The 23,792-nt window shown below is 42.2% G+C and overlaps 1 protein-coding gene across 11 annotated transcripts; it reads right to left on the bottom strand.

The window, feature by feature from the left end:
* Positions 1–4,193: 4,193 nt before the first annotated feature.
* ARL6IP6 (ADP ribosylation factor like GTPase 6 interacting protein 6) lies at positions 4,194–23,779 on the bottom strand. 11 transcript variants are annotated; one of them, XR_006284999.1, is made up of 6 exons: positions 23,290–23,779; positions 22,859–22,912; positions 20,891–21,023; positions 12,875–12,936; positions 8,078–8,167; positions 5,735–5,874 (listed from the first exon to the last, which is right to left on the bottom strand). XR_006284999.1 is itself a non-coding variant. In XM_043525647.1 (5 exons), exons 1-4 carry the CDS (start codon positions 23,612–23,614, stop codon positions 5,781–5,783), a joined length of 606 nt encoding a protein of 201 aa, XP_043381582.1. In that variant the 5' UTR covers positions 23,615–23,779; the 3' UTR covers positions 4,194–5,701; positions 5,736–5,780. The 11 variants fall into 11 exon arrangements, 3 of the variants coding, with proteins under 3 accessions (XP_043381582.1, XP_037768231.1, XP_037768228.1); XR_006285003.1 differs by lacking the exon at positions 12,875–12,936 and adding an exon at positions 9,288–9,468; XR_006285000.1 differs by lacking the exon at positions 8,078–8,167 and adding an exon at positions 9,288–9,468 and having other exon boundaries at positions 5,745–5,874.
* Between the last annotated feature and the right edge of the window lie 13 nt (positions 23,780–23,792).

Genomic DNA, 23,792 nt, shown 5'->3' with positions numbered 1-23,792 from the left:
ACTTTGCTTTCCCTGAATAAGTTCTTCTGATGCAAAAACAGAAGCAAAGAGAAAAACTCTAGAAACTAATCAAGCCAAGCTACAGCATGAGCTGGAAAAAAAAAAAAAAGAGACTCACATCCACTCTGAATTCTCCTGCAGCACTAAGGATTCACAACAAAATGTATTTGGAGGATGTGGATGTTGACCTTTGGCTGTCCCTCAGTTTGTATTAACACCAGAACTCTTAGCTACTCCCTTGTGTATAAGAGGTGAAAATCTTGTCAAAATAAGAGATTGCTCACAGAGCAGTATTTATGGTGCCTTCACTGCCAGGGACGAATGTCACTGCATTGTGGATTTTACGTCCCTTGCTTAATAAGGAACGAAGAATGGAAACTTAGGCTCTTCCTGTTGGAAGAGATTTTGCAGACACCTATGCTCAGCTGTTTGGAGCTGGAATATTTTTGATGCTGAAGCCCAGATCTGAGAAATACTTGGGAACGAAGAAATCTAGCGGCAAAGACACAATCAAATGGCTGGAAGCTGAAGCTAGACAAATTCAGATGGAATAAGGCGTAAATTTTTGACAGTGATGGTAATTAACCAATGGAACAATTTACCAAGCATCGTGGTGGATTCTTCATCACTGACCATTTTAAAATGAACATCGGATGTTTTTCTAAAAGACCTGCTCTAGGAATTATTTTGGGGAATTCAATGGCCTGTGTTATACAGGAGGCCAGACTAGATGATTGCAACGGTCCCTTCTGGTCTTGGAATCTCTGAGAGTGAGATGAACTCAGCACTGACTATTTTGATGCCATAGGGGAAGTATGATGGATCCCATGAGTTCAGGCTCCCCAAAGAAGGCAAGGAAGCATGGGTTTGGGATGCATTCTGTTGAGCTGCTTTGATACTGAAGCACTTGGCTCCGAAGGATTTTTTCCTGATGGAGGCCGTCTTGGTAGCAAGAAAAGTAAAAGTGCATGATGCTTCAGCACCAACTGTCTCAGGATTGTTTTGTTACTTGCTCTGAGTGCTCTTTTGTCAAGTGTCCTAGAGTTCCACCTTGTTTTCCGTCTCATTCAGTTTCTACAGTGGACTGCTAAGAGGTAAAGATTAACTTCCCCCTTGCTTTCCATCAGAGGAGTAAGTCAACAAGGCTGTTTGTTCACCACAGCTCTAGAAGCCGTCTGGCTTTCAGCATCCTCTAGAAAAGCAAACTACTCCAATATAAAGGTGTCCAGGAGCTGGACCACGGATGATTATCATGCCACTGACAAGCTACATGGGCAGACGCACACAGACAGAATAGTGTAATGGAACAAAATGCACCCAAAATCCACCACCTAATGCACGTATAGCAATAGAGAAATTTTTACTGCCTGGCCTTCATAGCTGCAAAAATCACACCTGGCAGAGCTATTCTACATAATGAACCAGCTTATCAACCTTTTCTAGACTCACTGAATTCATACCTTTAAGAGCTTAGAATAAAACATTAAACTTTCATGAGCATATCCGACTGCTTTGAGACCATTTACCAAAAAATGACTTTAAACTAACTCTAAGCTGTTTGACTGTGACTGCTTTAAACTAAGCTGTTTGAATCTTCCTGAAGGCTTTCTTTCATTGGTCATGTAGGAGGATTTATAAGAACATTGTTTTATGAAAAAAAGCATACAACTGTGTGCCCTCATAACCAAGATATTCACACCTCTGGACCTGTCCACATTACAAGCATCGTATCAAAAGAAAAGGGCTTCAAATTTCCTCATAATAAACAAGTCCATTAACCAGATACTATACATAAGCTGGCAAAAACCATTGCAGTGCTTCTTCACCACAGTATTAAAGTTTTTTACTATAATGTTCATTTACCCCCTAAATAGGTCAAAATTAACTAGATCAGGTGTTAATATGAAAGATTAATGTTTCTTGGATCCTAAAAGAGACAGTATATGCATAAAACAGCCTACTGAGGAGCAATCATGCTGCCCAGCAAAGTAATAAAACATTGGTGATTTCAAATTACATCTTAAAATTTTTGCTACTGCTTACTGTAGACTTCTGAGATGAATTCAAATGAAAAATGCAGTGCATATTTCAATTAACATCAAGCAGAAGCTATTCTGCTGCTAATGACTTAGCCAAGAAAAGCATTTTTAATAATCCAGGAAATGGCAATAGTTATGCTACTCTTGAGAGATTTGCTGGAGGTTTTTCCTTTTTCATGAAAACTCAAAGCATGAGCAGCTAAAAACGTATTTTAGCTACCCCCCACCCATTATTTTAATACTGTAATGTATATTACATGGATTACTGCAAAGATATGCATTTATAAAAGGTCTTAATTCTAAACATGGAAAAATTTACAAGACAAATCAATTCTGCACCGATTTTCTGTCACCTAAAAATTTGCAGCTAAGACTTGAATCACAAAGGTTTACATGTCCTCTCCAAAGGAAGATTATTTTTGGTCTCTGATTCCTTATGCGCTTCTTTGACCCTGAAAAGGATCGATCACATCACAATACTATAGAGACTAGAGACTGTCACACTGTCTGGAGTGGCTCACGAGCAAGAATACTAACCTCAGGGCAGACTGTTAACCCCCAAATGGTTGAGAGTTCTACACTTAGATTTCACCAACCAAGTAACAAATGTGAACTTCTCAGGCACCATACAGCCTTAACATGGAGTCACAAAGAGTCCCCTTGGGCACTGCACTCTATCTTGCCACTCTGGCAAGCTTGACTGTGATAGATGGTCACTTTACACCAAAGATGACAAAATATTCACATTACTCCCAGTCCCAAAGGACAAGTCCCTTCAAGACAATTTGCACCTTACATCTCACACCAAAGATAATGCTTGTAGCCAGTCCTACAGTATAAGGATTTATTAACTAGGAAAAAAAGTTTTTTTTACAAGGTTAAAGCAGGTAAGCATACACATACAAATGAGTTACAGTCAGGTTTCAGAAGGTAATAGCAACTTCTACAGTAAGCAGACTCTGCATATCGTCTAGGGCTAACCCAGACAAACCAGGAGACTCCTTGCATACGCTTGATGTTCATATTATAGCTGGACAACTCTTGGTATTAGCTGAGCTGCTGGTTTTTTCCTTTTAAAAGCCTAAATTAACCTTGCTGCTATGACTGGGAGTCTGAGCTATCCAAGGTAACAGGGAGCCTCTCTTTCGCTTCTTGTGTTCCATTTTACTCAGAGAAATCTTCCATGACAGTATAATAGCTAATTCCTAAGCAGAAGCACTCATCTATCACCAACTGTATAGCTGATGGAGTCTTGGATACAAGACGCGCTACACAAATCACTTGGGTGGAGATGGAGGACAGTGGGCTACCAGTTAAACTAATGCACAGCAGGCTAGCGGGATGCCGCACAAGCAGCATCTCCAGCCTGCAGAAGCCAGAGCTGATACTGATTTCTTTCCCCAGTCCCTTTATCCAAAGCTCCCTGAAACTTCATTGCAGTTTAACTTCTTTCTCTACCACACAAGGGTTCCCTAGAGTTTCTGCTGTAATCAGCCTTCTTTACTTCTCCCAAAGGTATACTGATGTCAGTGTGTTGTGTTGTATTGCAGAGGTAGCTGCAGACTAGTATGCATGCTGGAGATTGTCTAGGCCTCAAATTTACTCTTATCTTTTAAATCCAGGCTATTTAGACAGGGTAGCAATGCTGCTCGACCAAATAAGACAGAACTGCAGCCTGTGATCCAACCAGGCTCTTGTATGTAATTTCAGAGACAACCAAACAGATTCAGCGGTGTTGTTTCCATTTGCTCTGTAGAAGAAGCTATGGGATCATCTGGTCTGATGTAGAAAAGAGAAGAATCTTAACTCACTTGTGACATTATTACTATGAGGAAAGTTCCCAAATGATTTCAAGAAGTATCCACTTCATAGATGGAAGGCTAAGATATAGGGACAAATTTAGCACTAGACTCCAGTTACATCAGTAGAGTTGCACCACCTCTCACATGGACTTAATTTGTCTAATTATATCAATTCTGCTATTACACCAATGAAACCAGATTGACTTCAGGCTTAACTGAGGGTTGCACAGATGTGATGGAGAAAAGCTCATCCAATGAGGGAGGTGGTGGGAATCCTTAATAGTTCAATTTATGAATACATCTGAAGGCACATTTGTGAATCAATTGAGTACTATACAAATAAGAACACTGGTTAAAAATGTAAAAAAAATTTATTAATGAGTGCTTGGATCTTAAACTATTTTCTGTTTAATGTAAAAAAGGAAACATTGCATTTGACTAACGCTATTTGTGCATGTGTATGTTTACACCATGAAAAGATCTGAATTCAATATCAATATCTGTTTAATATACTAGAAAAAGGAATTGGTTCATCTTTAATATACTAAACATGCACACTCTTATATGTAAACAATACATACATTTTAAAAGTGTAGTCAACTTTAAGTGATCATTCTGATGTGTTTAAATCCAGTCAAACTGAACTGCTGATTTGCACATTTTACAGGATGTTAATTTTTTAAGTTATACAAATTAACTTGTAATCTGGAAATGAATCTGGGTTTTTTATACTTTTACAAGAGTTTGATACTCTAATAATCTTTACAAGCATTTTAATTACAGAATACAACCAATATACATCTTAAAATATCCATACACTTCAAAGATGCATGTGAAGCAAAATAAGACAGACAAATGAAATTCCAACACTTATGCCATTGTAGTTTAACTGTTTTGTAGACTCCTGATCCTTTTAAGAGATTAAGAAAAATATTTTAAGAAGCTGAGCAGTTACATACATTACAAAGATGCAAAAAGCCATAAAAATAACTCCTGCAGTTCTTCAGTGAGGAACACTACTGCAGATACTGGAAACTGATTTTATATCTCTATTTACTATGTGAAAAGATTAGGAAATATTTTCTATACTTTAATGGCACAAAGTGGAGAAGTTTCCACACATTCTTAGTGAAATTTTTTTTGTATATACAGTAGTTGCAGCATATAGTTGCATTACTCCCAAGTAAAAACACTATCACGTGATTTAGGCTAAAGTTTTAGGTTGTTTACAAAACAAGGAGGGGATAGTTTATAAAAGCTAATATGAAATGAAATATTTTGATTTTTTTAAAAAAAATCTAATTAAATATTTAAATAAATTGTTCTCTGCCATGTTATAAACTAGTATTGTGTGAATGCTGACAAACCAGAGTATAAAATTTACTGGATTAGCAAAAGTCAATCTAGTTTTCACTACCTAGGCCAAGTACAAGTTAAATAGCATGTACAGTGGAAAAAAAGTTAGTGGTCTTTATTATTAGCAACACTGTACATTTTAAATATATGGTTAAATTCATAAGTGTCATCTTTATCTGTACTCTGTAGTATAGCTGGAAGTGCAGATAAGAATGCTATTACTGTATAAAGGAATCAAAAAGTGTCATCCCAGGGATTTAAAACATTTTCAATTTGTAAATATTTCTTCTTGTTTTAAGACAAATTCCCATTTTGCCTATATGGCATTTTCCCCTCCCCCCACTCTTAATGCAACTCAAGCAAACACCCTATAAATATGAACCCAAAGATTAGTCTATAAATCTGAAACATACAGTGAATGGTAGACATTTCTATTTGAGATGTGAAATGTCACTCCACAGTGTTGTAAAAAAAGCAGACTGGACAGTTTATAGTAGTTTGTGTGTAGTAGTATGGTTCTGAAGCTAGCCTTCCATATGTGCATCTTGAACTGTTGAAGATCACCACCGACCCAGCGTAGGATTCAAATGAGGCACCATACTACGGTGAGAGCTGCCACAATGCCGTTCAGTATTGCCATACTATAGCCCATGTGGAAGGAATGCCCGGTCAGTCTCCTAGAGAGAGAAACAGAATGCTAATTAACACAACAAAAACAGTAAGAATCAGAACTCACAAGGAAGTTACCCAAGGTATATTTAGAACCATAAAGGCCTTAAAGCAATAACTATTTAAGAGGACTGGAGAGTGACATCTAGGTCTACAATTCAAGACAGGCTTAGGATAGTGCGTGATCACGCACTACCTGATGGCTTTTCAGGGGGTTGGGACTATCAGAAGCAAATTAGATTTTGTTGGGCTCCTAGTGAATTTCTGCCCATATTCACAAAAATCTCATAACAAGCATCCTTGTTTACCTCTCTGCTCAGACTACAGAGAACTGACTGGGCATGAAGACTGAAATACACCTAATTTTAAGAAGCAAATATCCTGGGGTGTGTGTGTGTTTGTTTTTTTTTGTTGGGTTTGTTTTTTTTTGGGGGGTGGGGGTGGGGGCGAGGAGACGCATTGTTAACTAAAGTGTCCCTAAGCAATAACAAAAGACAAAACTGGGATAAGCAGAATTTTATCTACATTGAAACACATTCTAGGATTTCCAAGAAGCATCAGCAGATTAAGAATTCACCAAAACCATCTCTGCCAAAGAACAGCTTATACATCGTTGGCAGTATTTTTCAGCCTATCATACAAGTCCCATCTAAAGCTGAACCAAAGGAGAGGAAGAAAATTTGCATTAAACCAGGTCACCAAATATTGACAAAAACAGAAGTCTATAAATCCCTACCCCCACCACCCACTTTTCTGGCCAGCAGTAGTATGCTTATTGCTACAAACCGGTAGCTCTACAACCACTGGATCTTTCTAATTTACAAAGTACAGTTAATGCAAGCTTTGTATAATATAACCAGAAATATATTCTGCCACAAAAGTCTAAGCTTTCATTTAAAATACACCTCTACCCTGATATAACGCAACCCGATATAACACGGGTTCGCATACAATGCGGTAAAACAGGCCTCCCCCACAAGGGTCTGGGAGGCAGGAGCTGGGGGGGGGGGCACTTTTGAGGGCCCCGCAGGCCCAGAGTGGTTTGGGTGATTAGCAGCGGGCCAGGAGCAGCCTGCTCCACTTCCCTTGCCCTGACCAAGTCACTTGGGGAAGGGGGTTTGGGGGAAGGGATCCCTCCAGCACTCACCGGCAGCGGCAGAAGCGGAGCAGCCCGGCCCCAGCCTGCTCCACTCCGCCAGCTCCCAACCACGGCGCACTGCTTCCCGCCACCGGTGAGTGCGGGGGGCTTCCTTTCCCCAACCTCCCCACACTCATCGGCGGCGGGAAGCGGAGTGCCAAGGCTGGGAGCTGGTGGAGTGGAGCGGGCTGGGGCCACATTGCTCTGCATCCCACAGCTGCCAGTGAGTGCCTGTCAGGGGGCGGGGGTGTGTGGATAGGGGTCAGGACAGTCAGGGGACAAGGAGCGGGGGGGTTGGTACAGGGTGGGGTCCTGGGGGTGATTAGGGATGGGGGGGGGCGGTCTCTGGAGAGTGAGGTCAGGGGACAAGGAGCGGGGGGGGGGGGGGGGGGCAAAGCAAGGTCGATATAACACAGTTTCACATGTAACGTGGTAAGATTTGTCGTCTCCCGCGGACCGTGTTATATCGGGGTAGAGGTGTATGCTGTTATCTTTTATGGTTCTGAAGCTAGCCTTCCATACGTAAAACTGTGCAGTGCTAACCGAGTCTACAAACTGAAACAGAAACTTCAAGGTATGAATGGCCCCTATTTGTCTCAATGTAACACTAACTCAAAAACTTGATAATGTAAAGTGACAATGATTTAACAGATGATCATTTTACCAGTTACATCCAGCTAACCTGTATATTCCTCACTGTGGGACTCAATGAAAGGTAACAGTCAGTAGAGCTGTTTGTAGTTAAAGGCTGCTGGGATGGAAATTAGTGGTTTACCATCAACCATGCTCACTCTGGCTGGTGCAACAGCTGAGAGCGTTTGATGACAACCATGCTCTCTCCCTAAAACCCCCACTCATTACAGCCACTTCTTATCTCTTACTGGGTGCCAGCAAATGGAAAATCTCCCTCCCAGGGTGCACAAGCCTTTATTTAGCTTTTCCTCTGGCAGACAATATGCAGTATGAGATATCAAGACAATTCTATGGCACAATAAAAATTTAAAAATTTGAGCAGAGAATAAATTGAAACATTCCAAAGTAAGTGATTCAGCAACACAAGGAATATAACCCACATTGTATTATTCTTTTCCACAGATAGTTAAGAACTCTGAATTTTGAAGCAGAAAACAAGCAGCCTCGGTGCAGAATTTAGGTCCAGCATGCTAGAGAGTAGAATGGAATAATTAAAATAGAAAACAATTTATTTTAGAGACTTACAATATACTTAAGCATTTAGAACTGTCAGGTTAGTACTTTGCAAAAACTCTAGTACAACACAAAGTGACAGTTCTACGTTAACTGCAGAAAACGTGTAGCTGTGTCAGGGTCAAATCTAAGCAAAGTATCCAAATTATAATACATCTCAGAACTAATTACTTTCCTTTTCTAATTGAACTAAGTCACAGATCTACCTGCAACTGATCATATTTTCTGAAGATTTTATTTCAGGAAAACTTGATTTTGTCTCCTTAACAGGTTAACCTTGCCAAGTGCACTGTAAAAATTAAACAAAGCCTGAAGAGTCTATCAAATGCTTTCCAAAGTTCCTCTATAGTGCAATACCAAAACAAAAGATGCAAGAATGATAAATTATGACTATGTTAAAAGAATGCTGAAGTTGCACTGTAACTGAAAGGCATGAATTAAGGTTGCATGCACAGGTTTAATACTGTCTACCCCTGCACTTGCATTACAATACAGTCTACTTACACAATACATTTTGTGTGGCACACACTGAGCAAAGCTCTGCAGCTCATCTCAGTAACTGCAATTTATTTATAAATGTAGTTATATTTAGGAGGTTAGTTCCACCTCTGTCCGCTTTCTGTTCTTTCAGAGCACCTGTCTCAGGTCTTGAGCCTCTTGCCCTTACCTGCCTCAGGATGGAATCTTACAATTCTACTCAGACTGGCATTTGGGTGCACTATCCTTGTACAACAACCCCTCATTACCAGGCAGGTCCACCTGTTTGAGCACCTACGTGATTCTTTGGGAATCTGTGACCAGCGATACTGACCACCAGCATTCTTAAAACAAAGTGTTTTTACTTAGCAGTTGAAACAAATCATTAGAGAGACAACAAGAATAAATACAGGCCTGAGAGACTGACTAGTCCAGTGGTTAGGGCACTCAACTGGGAGGCTCAGGTTCCAGTCCCTGCTCCAATTACCAGTTTGTTTGTTTTTTAAATTAACAGTGGAATAGCTCCAATAGGAGACACTGAGACTCACCCCAACCACACAACCTTGAATTACCCAATGGCCCAGTGATTAAGGTACTCACCTAGGAAGACCTGGATTTAAGTCCCTGCTCCAAATTAGGCAGAACTGAGATCTGAACGCAGGTCTCCCACATCCTGGGCCAGTGCCCTAACCACTGGGCTACTGGCTATAAGGGAACTGGAACAACCACTACGACCTCCTGTTTTTCTTGAGAAAGAGCTTTTTCTGGATCAGGAGTTTACCTGCAGAAGAGGGTTCACAGCTGTGAATTCCAAGCTGTTAAGTGCCTCCCTGAAGCCCAGAGTTAGGCGCTTAACTCCCTTTCAGGCAGGGGACTTAGGCCCCATCCCTCTCTTTGGTACTTCTTACTGCCTAGCTTAAGCAGCTCCACACTTGCATAGTGGTTTTAGTCAATCTTTCTTCGATGCCTAACTCCCCATGTGTTGTATGGAGCCTGGGCACCCAACTCTAGGCTGTGAGTTCCATAAGCTGGCAGGACAACTAAGCAGCCTATGAATTTGTCCTTAAGTTTTCATCAGAAAGTTCCTACCTCTCAGTCTCAAAGACGAATTGAATGCAAGCCCATACTATACAGTAGCGTCTTCTTATATTTACAAACGGTGCCCCGCTACTGCTCACCGCTTGCCCATTCTGTGGTGAAAACAGACCACAGAGACTTTCCTGATGCTTATGAAGTTCCAGCTGCTGCAGTTAAAAAACAAACAAAAAATCCAATCGGAACAATTTTCACTCTCCTACTGAAGGACACCACAAATGAAGACATAGATAGAAGGTAGCACGCTCCCCCCCCCCCCAAGCAGCTGCTGGGAAGTCTCAAATGTAGACACCTACTAGTGAACGAATATTGGAAACTGAGCCCTATGTGGGGACCACAAACAGCACCCTAATACAAGTTCCAGCATGCTCTATTTGCAAGCAACTTGGGATGGTGAGGGGTAAGCATGGCTTTTTCCTGGACAAAGGAGGTTGTAGCCAATTAATTCACTGTATCACTCACATATTATCTTATATGCAGTCAATGTGTGATGAACAGATACAAGTAGAACAGGACTATGGGAGTAGAAGATAGACAATTAGGTATATAAGTAAAGCCAGGCTGTAATGCAAAGCCAACAGGCTAAAGCCTGTAAGATTTCAGCTTAGCCACACTAGGCCTCAGGCTTAAGGAGGCTTGACATGAGTGGGTGACCTAAGACTAACCCTATGCCAATAAAACCACATGATTACTGTAAAGGATGGGCCAATAGGTGATGTTACGGAAAATAAGTCACAATGTACCTGTCCACACTGCAAGACACCTGATTGTAACATTATGGAAAGTTCTGTTCTGACCACAGGTTACTCTGGAAACAGGCTGACATAAGCAGGGCACCTCAGAATTTATGGGGTGTAGAAGTACAGATAAGGAAAATGTAGGCTGGAACTGTCATGCATATGCATAAGGAGTTAGGCACGGTCAGAACAAGGTAAGAGGTTCCCTGGTTGGGCTAAAGTGGGAAGACCCCAGCAGGAACCACCCCTCGATCAATGACAACCTGTTGAGAGACCCACTAGACTAATATTTTTGGGTATGTGAGTATGCTTACAACATTGGCTATTGCTTGTGCTTTCTCCACTTGTGTAGGTGTGTGCATGTGTCTCTGTGTAACTTAAAATGCAAATGATTTTTTTTTATTTGTAACAGTGTTTGCCGTCACTATTTGTTCTTTGTGTGCGCCACAGTATCTCCCAGTCTAAGAGAACCGTAAAGATTAACTTTCACCCTATTAATCTGTAGCACTACAGGAGCTGAGCTAACTCCCTAGGGACACTACAGTTTAACCCAAGACTACCCAGTCAATTTTAAATAGAGGCTACAGGCCCTCAAACCTGTTTAGTCCTCTGATATTTAGGCATCTGGCAAATTTTTCTATCCCCATGTATAAGCGTGTGCACAGACACATGCAAGGGAGTGGACAGGTAAGTGTGTCTATGTAAGACAGTGACATTGACAGAGAAGTTAGAGAAGTGGGTGAAGAGGAAGATCTATTTTCGTGGGAAGAGACGCAGCATATATGCTGGATGGCATCATGGAAGTTAATCCGAGGATACTGTTCTGTATTAATGACTTCAAAACACCTACATCCAAATACTTGGCAGAGCCCTCAACTTTGCTGGTGTTGGCAGACAGAAACTTCAGTGGTGGAGCCTTGATTCACTGCAGTGAAGCAAGTGCCGTTATCACACATGCAGGCTGAGGTCAGATGAAATAAAGTGCATGTCCAGATGCCCTAAGCCCTATTGCTGCTACTTTCACAAGCTTCCCTCTATCCCCATTAAGTCTCCTCCTATGCCCTGGAGATAAACTGGAGAGATTAAAGCATAAAACCCACTGGATGCAAGAACAGTGATTTTGGGAAGGTTGTACTCTTCTCCCCTTCAAGTTTTTGGAAGGTCAGGGTCACTTCTTAGGTTGTCCCTTCTCTTCTTCTCCCCCTACAAGCATAGCAGTGGGCCCCCATTGACACACATCCTGGAAATATGTCTAACATGCAGGTGCTCAACTCCCTTCTCTGTCTGAGACAAGGCAGCACAGAGGAAAAAGTGCTGAGTCTGTGACGGTGCTCTGGTCCCCATGTTGTCCATATGGTGACTGAAACACAACAAGAAGAGGAACGCTGAACTTCTAGTAGAACTTCCATGAATGGGTAACTGCATTTTTGAGCCATGTTAATACAACAGTAGCTCATCACAAGCAAGGAATGACTATTTACAAGTGGATGGACTAGAGTACATGCTGCTTCTTACAATGCAAAAGGAGATACATTACAAAAGCTTTTCATCACATTTAAGTATTTAAATCAAAAGATAAGAACAAGTATGAAAACATAGCATCAATAATTTTTAGTTTTGCCATATTTTTGCACCAGACCAAACCTTCTAAGACATCTTCCATTGTGTAATAAGCAATGCTGCATTATTGTTGAACAGTGCCAAATTCAAGCAGGTGTATCAATAACACTTGGCACTGTCCAACTGATTTAATTTCTCATGTGACACCATATGGATTGCCAATCTGGTCTACACACTTGAATATCAGGGAAAAATACGAGACAAAAAAGCTCTGAGGTAATACAAAATCAAGTTTTTCCTCTATTCAATAAAGATTTCATAACTAGTGGTAGAAATAATAGATATTTAAAGTTAAAAGATTAAAGCAGATATTAAGCCAAATTTATTCATATTGAACAGAAATACCTGAGATAGTGAACATATGGAAAAGTGCTTACTTGGCTCACATTTTCTACAATCAATTAATTTTCCCATTTATCTATTATTTCACTCTGCAGGCAATTCCCCAGTGCAATTAAACATCATTTTGAGGACATCACACTTTAAGGATGGCATCTTCAGCAACTTGAACACAATACTCTTTTCAGATATAGAACATTAACAACAACATTTTCCCATACGTGGAACCATTTTCCCAAGCTGCTAATTCTGTGCTATGTTTGCAAAAAAAGGTTAGGGGTAAAATTTTAAAAAGGGACTCAGTGACTTCGTAGCATAAGTCCCAGTGACTTTCAGTGAGGTTTAGGAGCATAGGTCACTTATGAAAATGGGATTTAGGAAGTTTGAAAAATTTACCTTAAAAACTTTTTTCAAGGTGAAGTCTTTCCTTGCAGCATCTATCCTTATCCCATTACAATCTGTAAGACAATATTTTGCCACTGTCATCTAAATGTACCCATGACATTCCTGTAACAGTCCCTCAATCAGATCTTCAAAAATCATCTTAATTCAGGAGCAGTCTCTGTCACCGACACTCAGGAAATGGCAAAGATCAAACATCCCATTAGCTTTTCCCACTGCAATAGGTAAAGTTTCATGTAATGTGGCATACTTGATCTTGAAAAGCCAGAACATTTGCAACTATCTTGAAATGAGTACAAATCTTTTCCATTTTACTAATTAATTCTTCTACTGTAAAATTAAACATGGTCATGACTCCCGTTTTCTACCACTTCCTTAACTTTAGGCACAGGTGCATCAGACAGATTTGTACATCTGAGGCTGAAAAATCACTAGACACCTACCACTCATTTGTAGGGTGGAAACTATTAGTCTACAGTTAGAGTGAGAACCAAACCTCTGCAAATTCAACAAGGAAATCAAATGCCCAGCCTACCTTCCAGAAGTTACTAGATTCTAGCAAACCAAGACCTCTAACGTCTAAACTAGATACCATTTGCTTCTTTGATTTACCCTGGATCTCTTGAGGTTAATCCACCACAACTACTTCCCTTTTGTTTTCAAGATTTGTTTTTAACCAATACTGCAGTGTTCATAGAAGGCAGGTGATAGTAAAAAATGGGGATTACTTGTTTGATTAGTTCTTGGGGTTCAGAAATATATTTTATATCAGCAGTAAATAGAGAAATCCTGAATCCAAGCAGAGGCAAGGCATGGGGGGTGGGGGAGGAGGAAGAGGGGGAGGACGGACACAGGGTTACGTGCCACTACCCCTCCCTCATTTCTGCAAGCGCAGAGCTGCACAGCCGAAGGAGGCTGTGTCTGGGCTCCACTGACTCTGCAGCTGAACGCCACATCCTGGGTCCTAGTGCCAGTCATGCTCCCCTTCTGTGTGCTGGGAGCCTTCCTGTTTTCTGTGCAACAGTGAATGCCCGTGATGGGGTTGGGTTATGGCAGGGTGGGAAGGGGTAAGAGGCAGTGGGGATGGAATAGGGCAGGGGGATGGAGAAGAAAAGGGAATGGGGGAATCATGGGGCAGGGGGAGGAGTGGTAGCCCAGCATGTGGCATCCCCTTGGCAGCAGCTGGGGCTCCCCCATTAAGCAGGCCCATCGAACCCTCACAAGCCCCACCCCACTACACCTAGACCCTTCTGACAAGACCCCCCACTGATCTCCAACCAGCAGCACCTGGACCGCCACCCCATTAAGCTCCCCTCCCCCAGCACCTGGACCCCCTCTCTCTGAGTCCCCCACACCAACCCCCTGCCAAGCCCCATCTCCCTACACCCAGACCCCCATGCTGAGACCCAGCCACCTTCACCTGGATCCCCTGGCGAGTCCCATTGCCCCTGCACCCAGAATACCCCAAAGAGCCACTGTGCATCCAGATCTCCCACTGAGCCACTCGTACCCAGACTGCCCCACAAAAAAGCCTCCCACCCCACACGTGGATCCATACTGCTGGGCTGAGCCTGCCCACCCACACCTGGTGCAGAACCCCGGGATGTTTCTGGGGCAGAACCAGCCCTTGGCCTGTGTCAGGGTCACATGCAGCCTCACTGCCACGTCCCTGTACCGGCGGAAGTGCAGGCTTCAGGGTGATCTCCCACCTCAATGCAGTCAGTGGCCTGTGCTCCCCACTGCCATGCTGGAGCCATTTATTTATTGACAAAGAAAATTTGCAGAATTTTAAAATATTGTGTGCACAGTTTTTAGCGCAGGATTTTAATTTTTTTGGCAAAGAATTCCCTCAGGAGTAAATCCTGTGTGCAAGCAGCCACAATTCCTCCCAGCATTAATGGTAGCAGCTCCAGAACTGCTGGCTCCAAGGAGCAAAAGTCTAAATTTTTCAAAAGCATCTATAAATTTTTCAAAAGCATTTCAGATGCTTCCATTTTTCATTACCCCACCTGAGACACCAAGGGCCTGATTTTCCAGATGTGATGAGCACCAATAGTTTCAATAGACTTTGCTGGAAGTTATGGACGTTTAGCACCACTGCAAACAGGGCCTTGTGTGTCTTAAGTCAAACACTCAGAGGCATCCAAGTGTATCAACTAAAAATTTAGGCTTAACTCAGCATGTAAAAAGTTTCTGGTGCTCAAAAACGAACATGTTTTTGTTATAACCACCCCTCTCTTTAGTTCTATTATAATCAGCCATATGACATCTGTTCATTAATTCATAGCTTGAAGAACCCTATTCCATGCAGAGGTGGCTCTCTAGAACTATAAGAGGAACAGTTAATATTGTATTCATTCTCAATTTCACAGTGCTTTAGGAAAGAAACTGTTTTATTCATTTATATGGAATACATGGGCTCAAAGAGTCAATGGTGTTAATATAACCCAGTTACTGTCCAACATTAAACAGTTTTAAACAAGGTTTGGTATAGAGAGACCTCAGCCTGCTTAGTACCATGGCAAACATACCATTAAACATCCTTTTAATCTTTAATAACTGTTCTCTCTGTCTTAAAGTGTTACAATAAGGCTTTCATTTTAACATCCCTTGTTCTTTCCTTTCCTTTCCGCTAGCGAGTTTTTAAAAGGAAAAAACCCCTTGGTTTACAGTCTCTTAGACAGTAATAACTGTCATTTTTGGGGAAAAGAGACGTTAGTTGTGACAGGAAACAACAGCAGTGAGGACAGCTTCAACCTAAGACTAACATACCAGAGGAAAGAGAAAAGAACAGCAAAGACAGAAAATAAAGCTTGTCTCTGGTGCTGATTCTCACTTGCAACCTCACTGCTGGAAAAACACAGGCTGAGCACACGTCTATCAGCCACTCTGAGAGCTGCAAACCCATAAGCCTTGGACTGTCTACGGCCCTGCTTTTAGCAGTTTTTTCTGGTCACAGGCATACAACAGTGTTGCAAAACATACCATCTTGGCTGGCTAAGCCAGGCTCTTTGAGAAAGAAGGGAAAGGAGAGGCATAGGAAAGAAGAAATAAGGTAGGGAAGGAAAACGACATGTGTTGGAAGGAAAGAGACACTCTCACATCCCAGGTGGTGGCTGGGATTCAGCTCGAGCCAGCAGAGGTGGTGATGTCATCTGGGGGACTCTCTCTGGCCCAGTCTTGTCAGGACATCTCTTAGGATCAGGATGACAAAGGCCTGGGGTCCCAGAAGACGGTGGGGGTGATGGCCATCCCGGTAAAGCTTTTCTCCAAAAAAAATCTCTCTTTAAGGACCTGGTAATGGGGTGCCACAAACCTCCTGTAAGCACCCCCTTGTTCGACTGGATGTGCCTGCACTTTCTCTCTGCTTTGTGGTGAGTCTTCAGCAACCCAGCCCTCCTGCCGAGTCACACACAGTCTGTATGTGAGCTAAAAATCAAACCCTTTCCGTGATACAAGTCCAACCAGGCCTATCTCAAAGCCCTCAGTAATGCCTCTACCTGCAGCCCTATTCCTGGGCTCACTCCTCAGTCAGTGCAGCAGGGCCTATCGCAGTACCATGGTCCAAACTGTCTGTTATCCCCTTCTGGGCTCTCTCAAATTGTCCCTGCTCTTCGAACAGTCCTGGCCCTGGTATGGGGACATGTCCCCCAAGGCTCCCTCCCTGGAGATTCTTCATTTCTTTGGGCCTTTCTAGCCCCAGCTCTTCAGCTGGGCCGCTAAAAGAGTTCAGTTCCACTTCTGGGCTGTATCAAAGTCCAGGTCACTTTCACCCAGTGGCTGGTGGGGTGAACTCAGGCCCGTCCTCTACTCCAGGTCCCAGCCTAGGCCCTATAGATAGAAGCCGTCTGTCGTGTCCCTTCAACTAAGCCGCACTGCTGCCACAGTTCCCTGGGCCACTTACCTAGCTCATTCTTCACCCTTACCTCAGGGTCTGGGCCTGGCTGAGTCCCAGCAGCCAGCCTGGAACTCCTTCCTATCCCGTCCTCCCACCCCCAGACTCTGCCAGGACTGCTCTGTCTGAGGTCCTGTAGCTCCCTCAGCCAACCAGGGACACCATCCACACCCCTCCAGCTTTAGCAAGCAACTGACCTCTGCTCTGCACTGCAGCTCCTTTTATATGGGCCTGTTGGGCTACTCCCTGCAGCCCATCTCTGACTGGCCGCATCCCATGCCACGACTCTAGGCCACTTGGAGGAAACTGGCCTTTTCTGGGGCATGGTGTGGCAGGGCCACGAGGCCTCCAGCAGGGGATCTCAGGGCCTAGTCCACCCCATCACAGATCCCAAAAGGGAGGGATGGATGGCGGAACTGGGTGTCCTCTCACTGGTTTGTCCACCAATTAGGCCTAGTTTCTCACATACCGATTTCAGTTCACTGATTTCTGGTCTCATCATGGTCTTGTTTATTAGGCATAATCTTAACAATCCTTGAATTATATCAGTAGGCCTTTTTGTTTGGACTAATTTAATCTCTTTTGCACGTTATCCCATCAACATTGGTTATAGGTTATTACAAGTTTATAAAACTTTACACTTTTTTGTTTTTACACAGTTGAGCTCACGGTTTGGGTAAATCTGTAGGCCCAATTATTGCAACAAACTTATGATTCCTGAAGAAGAGTTCGGAGGAGTAACTAAAGAAGCTACTTACACCACAACAGAACCACAAGACTGGGGGTTAGGTGCTAGCCCTGTCCTCTAATCAGTCCCCTGAGCCTAGCTGCAAAAAAACGTTTTTTATGCTGTTACAAACTTTCCAAGATAGATTCTTACCCCCCCCCCAAAAAAAGAAAAAAAAAGAAAAAAGTTAAAATCTTGCATCCAAACACCAGACTTCCCAAAATGTGTCTAAATTAAATCTGAAGTAATTTTTTTCCTGACAAACTAGTATTTTACAATATATACTTTAATCATTTTCTTTTCAGTATATATCGAGAAGTTCCTTGAATTTAAAGACTTTGGACCCAACCATTTTTATCTACACTGAAAAAAACTATTTAAAACAATCATAATTAAGGAGTGATATTTAACAGTATTTTGCTAGGATTAAAAAGTTCTAAAATACACCTTTAAAGAGGTTTTTCCAACCAGGTGCATTTGGTTTGGTTACTGAATTTCAAGGTGAATACACCCTGAAGCTCCACAGAGGAGACACTTAACACCCTTCGGGTATGGAAGCTATTTTGTGTGCAAGCACCCACCCTGCTGGCCACATTACAAAATGCATTGCTTTATCCGCCATTTTTTGAAATTGTGACATTTATGTGAATAAAGGTTGTAAACTTCTCAGTCCAATTTAAAAGAGTAATGTGCCATCAAGATTTTTATTTTTACTTATACAAATAAAAAAAATAAAAATATTGATGGTAAGTTGCTCTTTTTTACAGATTACTGTTGGAATCTATAAAATGAATTTAAATATATTTCCAACAATAAATTGTAAAAAAGTTTTAAACAAAACATGCAAATGAAGTTAACTCCATTCTAACTACCTTAATGTTCCATAGTAACAAGAAAACCAGTTTTAGCATTCCTTCCCCCTGGTTCTGTATTTAAAAGCATAGATATACTAGTAGCTGACTTTCCATAATGAAAGCAGCAAAACATGTATATTTACCCTTTTAAACAAATAAGTCAATTAATATATGAAAGGTGAATATACTTAATCAGTAGTATAGTTTATTTCAAAACTGGAAACATTATGACCCAACATGAATATACAAAATATTGTCCCGGTATTCTATTATAAGGGCTGCTAATTTTATAAAGGATAAAAGACATGCTATATTAATAAGGCAGTCTTAGTCAGATATTTTAACATTAAAAATGATCAAACATTTGCCTCGCATCCTTTCATGATGCGTACAAAAAAATTAAAAGCGTGAGTGCTGTTTAGAGTAGCAGTTAAATAGGTATCTCTGTATTCTTCTGAAAACGTGTCTTAACATTTCCCCCCATTATTGGCAAAAAATTAAACAGTGAAGGAAATTCACTGACAACTTACTTCACTGAAATTTTTTTAAAAAAGTCAATTCACACACACACACACACACACACACACACACAAAAATAAATAAAAATGCTGAGACACACCAACTCCAACACTTGTCAATTTCAAAAGATAAGTTAGAATTGGTTACAGGTAATACACTTGCCATGAAGCTCTTCCGCTAATTTTTGAGGTTTTAGTCATATTTTCCTATTGTAAAATGCATCTTACATATTGCTGCATAAAAGACCCAACTAATAAAAACCACAGAAAGATTATTTTCTATAATTTCATTTGGATAAAACTCAGATTTCAGTTGTAACTGTAGATAAAAGTTTTCAGAAATAAGTGAATTTAAGTTCATTATGTCCATTTAAAGAAAGTCACAACTTAAACATTAAATATTCTAACTTGAAATACTGTGTTTCCATATTTAACATAACATAAACCAGTCTACTTGGTTGTTAGATATTCTTTCTGTATATTAGAGAGTTTCTCTCAAGCAAACTTTCTAACTAAACGATTCAAAGGAATTTTGAAGCTCTTCTTGATTTGCAGCTGTGGCCTCAGCTTCTTGGGTTTAGACAGGATTTATGCACCATCATCATGAATGGGAGTCAGAGGATCAACAACAAAAACCAAGGGAGTACCTCAACTCCTGCCTCAAAGCAGGAAACTGAAGCAAGGCTGGGTATCAGTTTACAGCCCAGTTTTAAAACCTAAGTCTACTAGACATATTATTAAACAGTCAGTCAAACAGTTTTGGAAAGATCCAGAATCATTCTAATCTTAATACACTAGTTGTAGATCGGAATTGCTTATTTTATTGCTGCTTAAATTGCTACTAACAAAAATTAGAAATACTAGATAAACAAGTTGGACTAGGCAGTAACTGAAGCAACTGTAAAACCTCTCTTGTTAAACTAAGTTCACCACAAGAGAAGCCAGAATCAGAAGTGTCTATTTACTTTAATATATTTTCAGAGAGGGGCTCAAAGTTGAGATTCAACTATCTTAAAGTATGTATGTGAAAGGTCACATCATTCCAGTTTTAAAAACCTTTATTTGTAGAAACCACGTTTATTTCAAAATGCCTATAAACTTATGAAAGTACAACCCAACTTCTTTCAAGTTTATTTTTGACTTAAAAACACAAGCTTAATCACATGAAACTCATATTCTAGTCATAAAGTCATCTCTCACATTTCAGGTTACGTTTGAGGACTAGCTGGATGCTACAGTAACACCTCAAATTTTGTCCCAACTGTAAGAACAAAAAATAAATAAAAAGATCCATATATCCACACACACACACACACACACACACACAAATAAAATTTAAAAAATGGATATGCAAGAGTCTCTTAAAATACTCAAAAATGTCTAATAATGTGTGGTTAGTTTGGTGTAGCCTGTTTAATAAGCCTGCTTCATTACAGAAATCCTTAATTCTCTTCTACCAGAGTACTACATCAACTTGCTTTACCATATCCATGGAGACTGCTTCACTTGATATAAAGACATGTATTAAAAACAAAATAGATTTCAGTAGACTACTTCCCATATAGGTAGTCAAAACAGCTACAACTGGAGCAAACAGTACCCTCTCCTTTGACAGGCAAGACCAGCCTGTCTAATTTTAATTTATTTTTTTAAATCTCTATTATTGGTACACTAAGGACTGGAATGCTTAATCTATCATCTAGTATTCACTAAGGGCAAGTCTACACTACAAAATTAAGTCAACCTAAATTATGCTGACATATAGTCACCGCAGTAATTGAATCAGTTTAATATGGCCACACTACGTTCCTTGGGTCAGTGGTGCATGTCCTCACCAGACACTCTTGCACCCATTTAACTGCCAGTTCCTGTGTCCTTCAGATCAGTTAAGGCACACTAAGAGAGCAACATGAAACTTGTACAGCCACTGCTCATATTGTATCTATTGTGTCTTGTGACTAGTTAGGTTGACAATTCAATCCTTGGAATTACATTTATTTTTTAATAAGTACTTACTTGAATCGTGCAGGTGAAAGTGGAGTCGGAGGAAACATTCCTGGTTCAAAGGAATCAAAATAAGTCACCGTCCAAGAAAAGCTGCAGCAGGAGAGCCCTGTCATCAAGGCTAGAACAAACAGACCCCAAAATCCTTCATGGGGGATAAAGAAAAGTTTCTGTAAGTATAACACTAAATTTGAGAAGATTTTCCACAGAACACAGCTTTGCAATATAGCATAAGTGTTCTACATCCCTGAAACAAAATGGTACATTTCTAGTTTCTTTTTTATCTTAACCATATACTATTTAGAGAGACGAGGGGGGTGAGGTAATATCTTTTATTAGACCAACTTCTGTTGCTGTGAGAGAGACAAGCTTTTGAGCTTACACGGAGCTCTTCACCTGAAGAAGAGCTCTGTGTAAGCTCAAAAGCTTGTCTCTCTCACAGCAGAACAAACTGAGCAGAAACCTTTGCAAAAGTTAAAGTTATGTGATTTAAACGGAATCTAAAATTGCTCTATGTATTTAAGACTAGCTCCAGGCTTTAGACCCAGGGGGAGCGCCGAGACTCTAGCTACAAGAGGAGTGCAGTTTCAGCCCCAGCGCTCCCCATCCAGTTAAAGGCCTGAGCCCCGGCACTCTCCTTCAGCTGAAGCCCAGAGCAGAGCCATGGGGAGCCCCAAGTTCCGGTGCCCCCCTGCGGGGCTGGAGCTGGGAATGGGGCCGTAGGGCTGAATGTCTAAAGCCCTACCCCACAAGAGCACCAGGGCTCAGAAGCCCCAACCCTCACTCCCTGCCCAGAGCCCTAACCACCCCTACACCTGCAACCCCCACCCTTCCCCTGCTGAAGCCCATAAAGTCTTGTTCAGAATTATGGCACATTTCAGAGTTACGAATAACCTCCATTCCCAAGGTATCCATAACTCTTGAGGTTCTACTGTATGGCCATTCTTATGTTATGTTTAGGGCCCTACCAAATTCATGGAGCATGAAATCTGGTCTTTTGTGTGCTTCAACCCTATACTATGCAGATTTCACCAGGGAGACCAGCATTTCTCAAATTGGGGATTATGACCCAAAAAGAAGTTGGGGGGTGTCACAAAGTTATTTTAGGGTATTGCCACCCTTACTTCTGTGCTGCTTTCAGAGCTGGGTGGCTGGAGAGTGATGGCGGCTGAGGGCCCAGCTCTGCAGGCAACAGCACAGAAGTAGGGATAGCAGTACCACAATGCCCCAACCCTCAATAACCGTGCAACCCTCCTCCCACCCCCACAACTGCTTTTTGGGTCAGGACCCCATCAATTACAACACAGTAAAATTTCAGGTTTAAATAGCTGAAATCATGAAAATCCCATAGCCATGAAATTGACCAAAATGGAACTTGAATTTGGCAGGGGTCTAGTTATGTTCTTAAGAATAAAGGACAAGGCACATGCATTCACTGTAAATCATTTTCAGTTAGTTATGACAGTAAATGCTCAACTTCCTCTCCTTACATCACCGACATTTTTAAAATCAAGACAATATAACTTTCTCTGAGGAAAGCATCTACCAAATGTGAAAGAGCCAGTTGTGTGTTACCACAGAACAAAATAAAACAGGCAGCTTTTTCATGCCTAGATTTCAGCCTTGGGGAATTAAAAAAAAAAAAAAACAACTTCCCCTCTACCTATGAGATAATGAATGTAAAATAATTTCTTCCATATTCCAATTTTTACAAATAATAAATGCAGAGAAATATGTGCTTAACATAAAAGTTCCATGTGAACTCTACATGGATTGGGTTCTGGCTAGTCAAGGCACTCTCAATCACCTGCTACTAGTAGCATCAAGTAGACATGCCCTAGCAATAAATGAACTGAGTCACAAGCTCCCCCGTTGTCCAAGAACCTGAGCGTTTACTCAATATGGCTTTTATTTAAGACAAGGTGATTTTTAGCCTCCTTTGAGCTGCAGAAGCCCTGAAAGAACCATATGAATGCATACCTAACAAGCCAGTTTCTATACCATCTTCATTCTTCTCTTTCTCAGTGCGCAAATCTACAGAGAGAGAAATCAGTTATGAAGCGTTTTCTAACAGCAATTGCAGAAAACACCAGCAGGTGCTCACTGTGCCGCGTCTACCCAGCAAAGGGGATGGCCATCAGCGCTGGTTCTCCGAGTAGTCTGTCCTTAAAGAGGGCTGCAGAGACAGAAGTTACTAGTATCCCAAAGCGACACACCGCCAGGCCCGCGCCCTGCGCCCCGGCAGCCGCAGCGCTGGGCTCGGACTGGCGAAACCTGGGTTCAATCCCCCCCTCACAGAAACCACCTCCTCCGTGGCCGGGGGAAGACATCCCGGGGCCTCCGCTTCCCGGCTGCAAGCGGGACCGATCCTCCGCCAGGGCGGGGACCGCGGGCAAAAGGGGTCCCCTCACCTTTGAGCACGAGGCAACCGATGGCCAGGAGGAAGGCGAGGGCGGAGACGGCCAGGAGGCAGCACAGCACCGAGCAGGCCCGGGCCGGCCAACGTTTCCCTCCCGGCGGAGCCATCAACACGCCATTCCGCTTGTGAGACAGCGGCGGCAACGGGGCCCCGCCCTGGGACACAGAGACACCGCTCGCTGCCTCCTCCTCCTCCCACAGCAGCTCGGCCTGCAGACTCCGAGCCACCACTCCGCCCCCCAACCAGGGCGTCCCGGGGGTCGCCCCCCGCCTGCTGAACCTGCCCAGCCGCCCGCTGTCGCCCACAGCCAACGACATGGCGCAGCCTGCGAGTCGCCCGGCCGGGAGGCGCGAAGCACCGGCCACAGGCTCAGAGTCAGCCCGAGGCGCGGTTGCCCAAGTTGTCGCCTACTTCTCCTGCGTCACGAGGCACCTACCAACCCGACCGCCCGGAGGGGCGGGTAGGAGAGACTAGCAGGAACTACTGACCCGGAAC

This window comes from Chelonia mydas, chromosome 11 (genome assembly GCF_015237465.2).
Source record: "Chelonia mydas isolate rCheMyd1 chromosome 11, rCheMyd1.pri.v2, whole genome shotgun sequence".
Lineage (NCBI taxonomy): Eukaryota > Metazoa > Chordata > Testudines > Cheloniidae > Chelonia > Chelonia mydas.
Note: the sequence above shows the minus strand (reverse complement) of the source record. Positions and strands in the feature narration are given on the sequence as shown.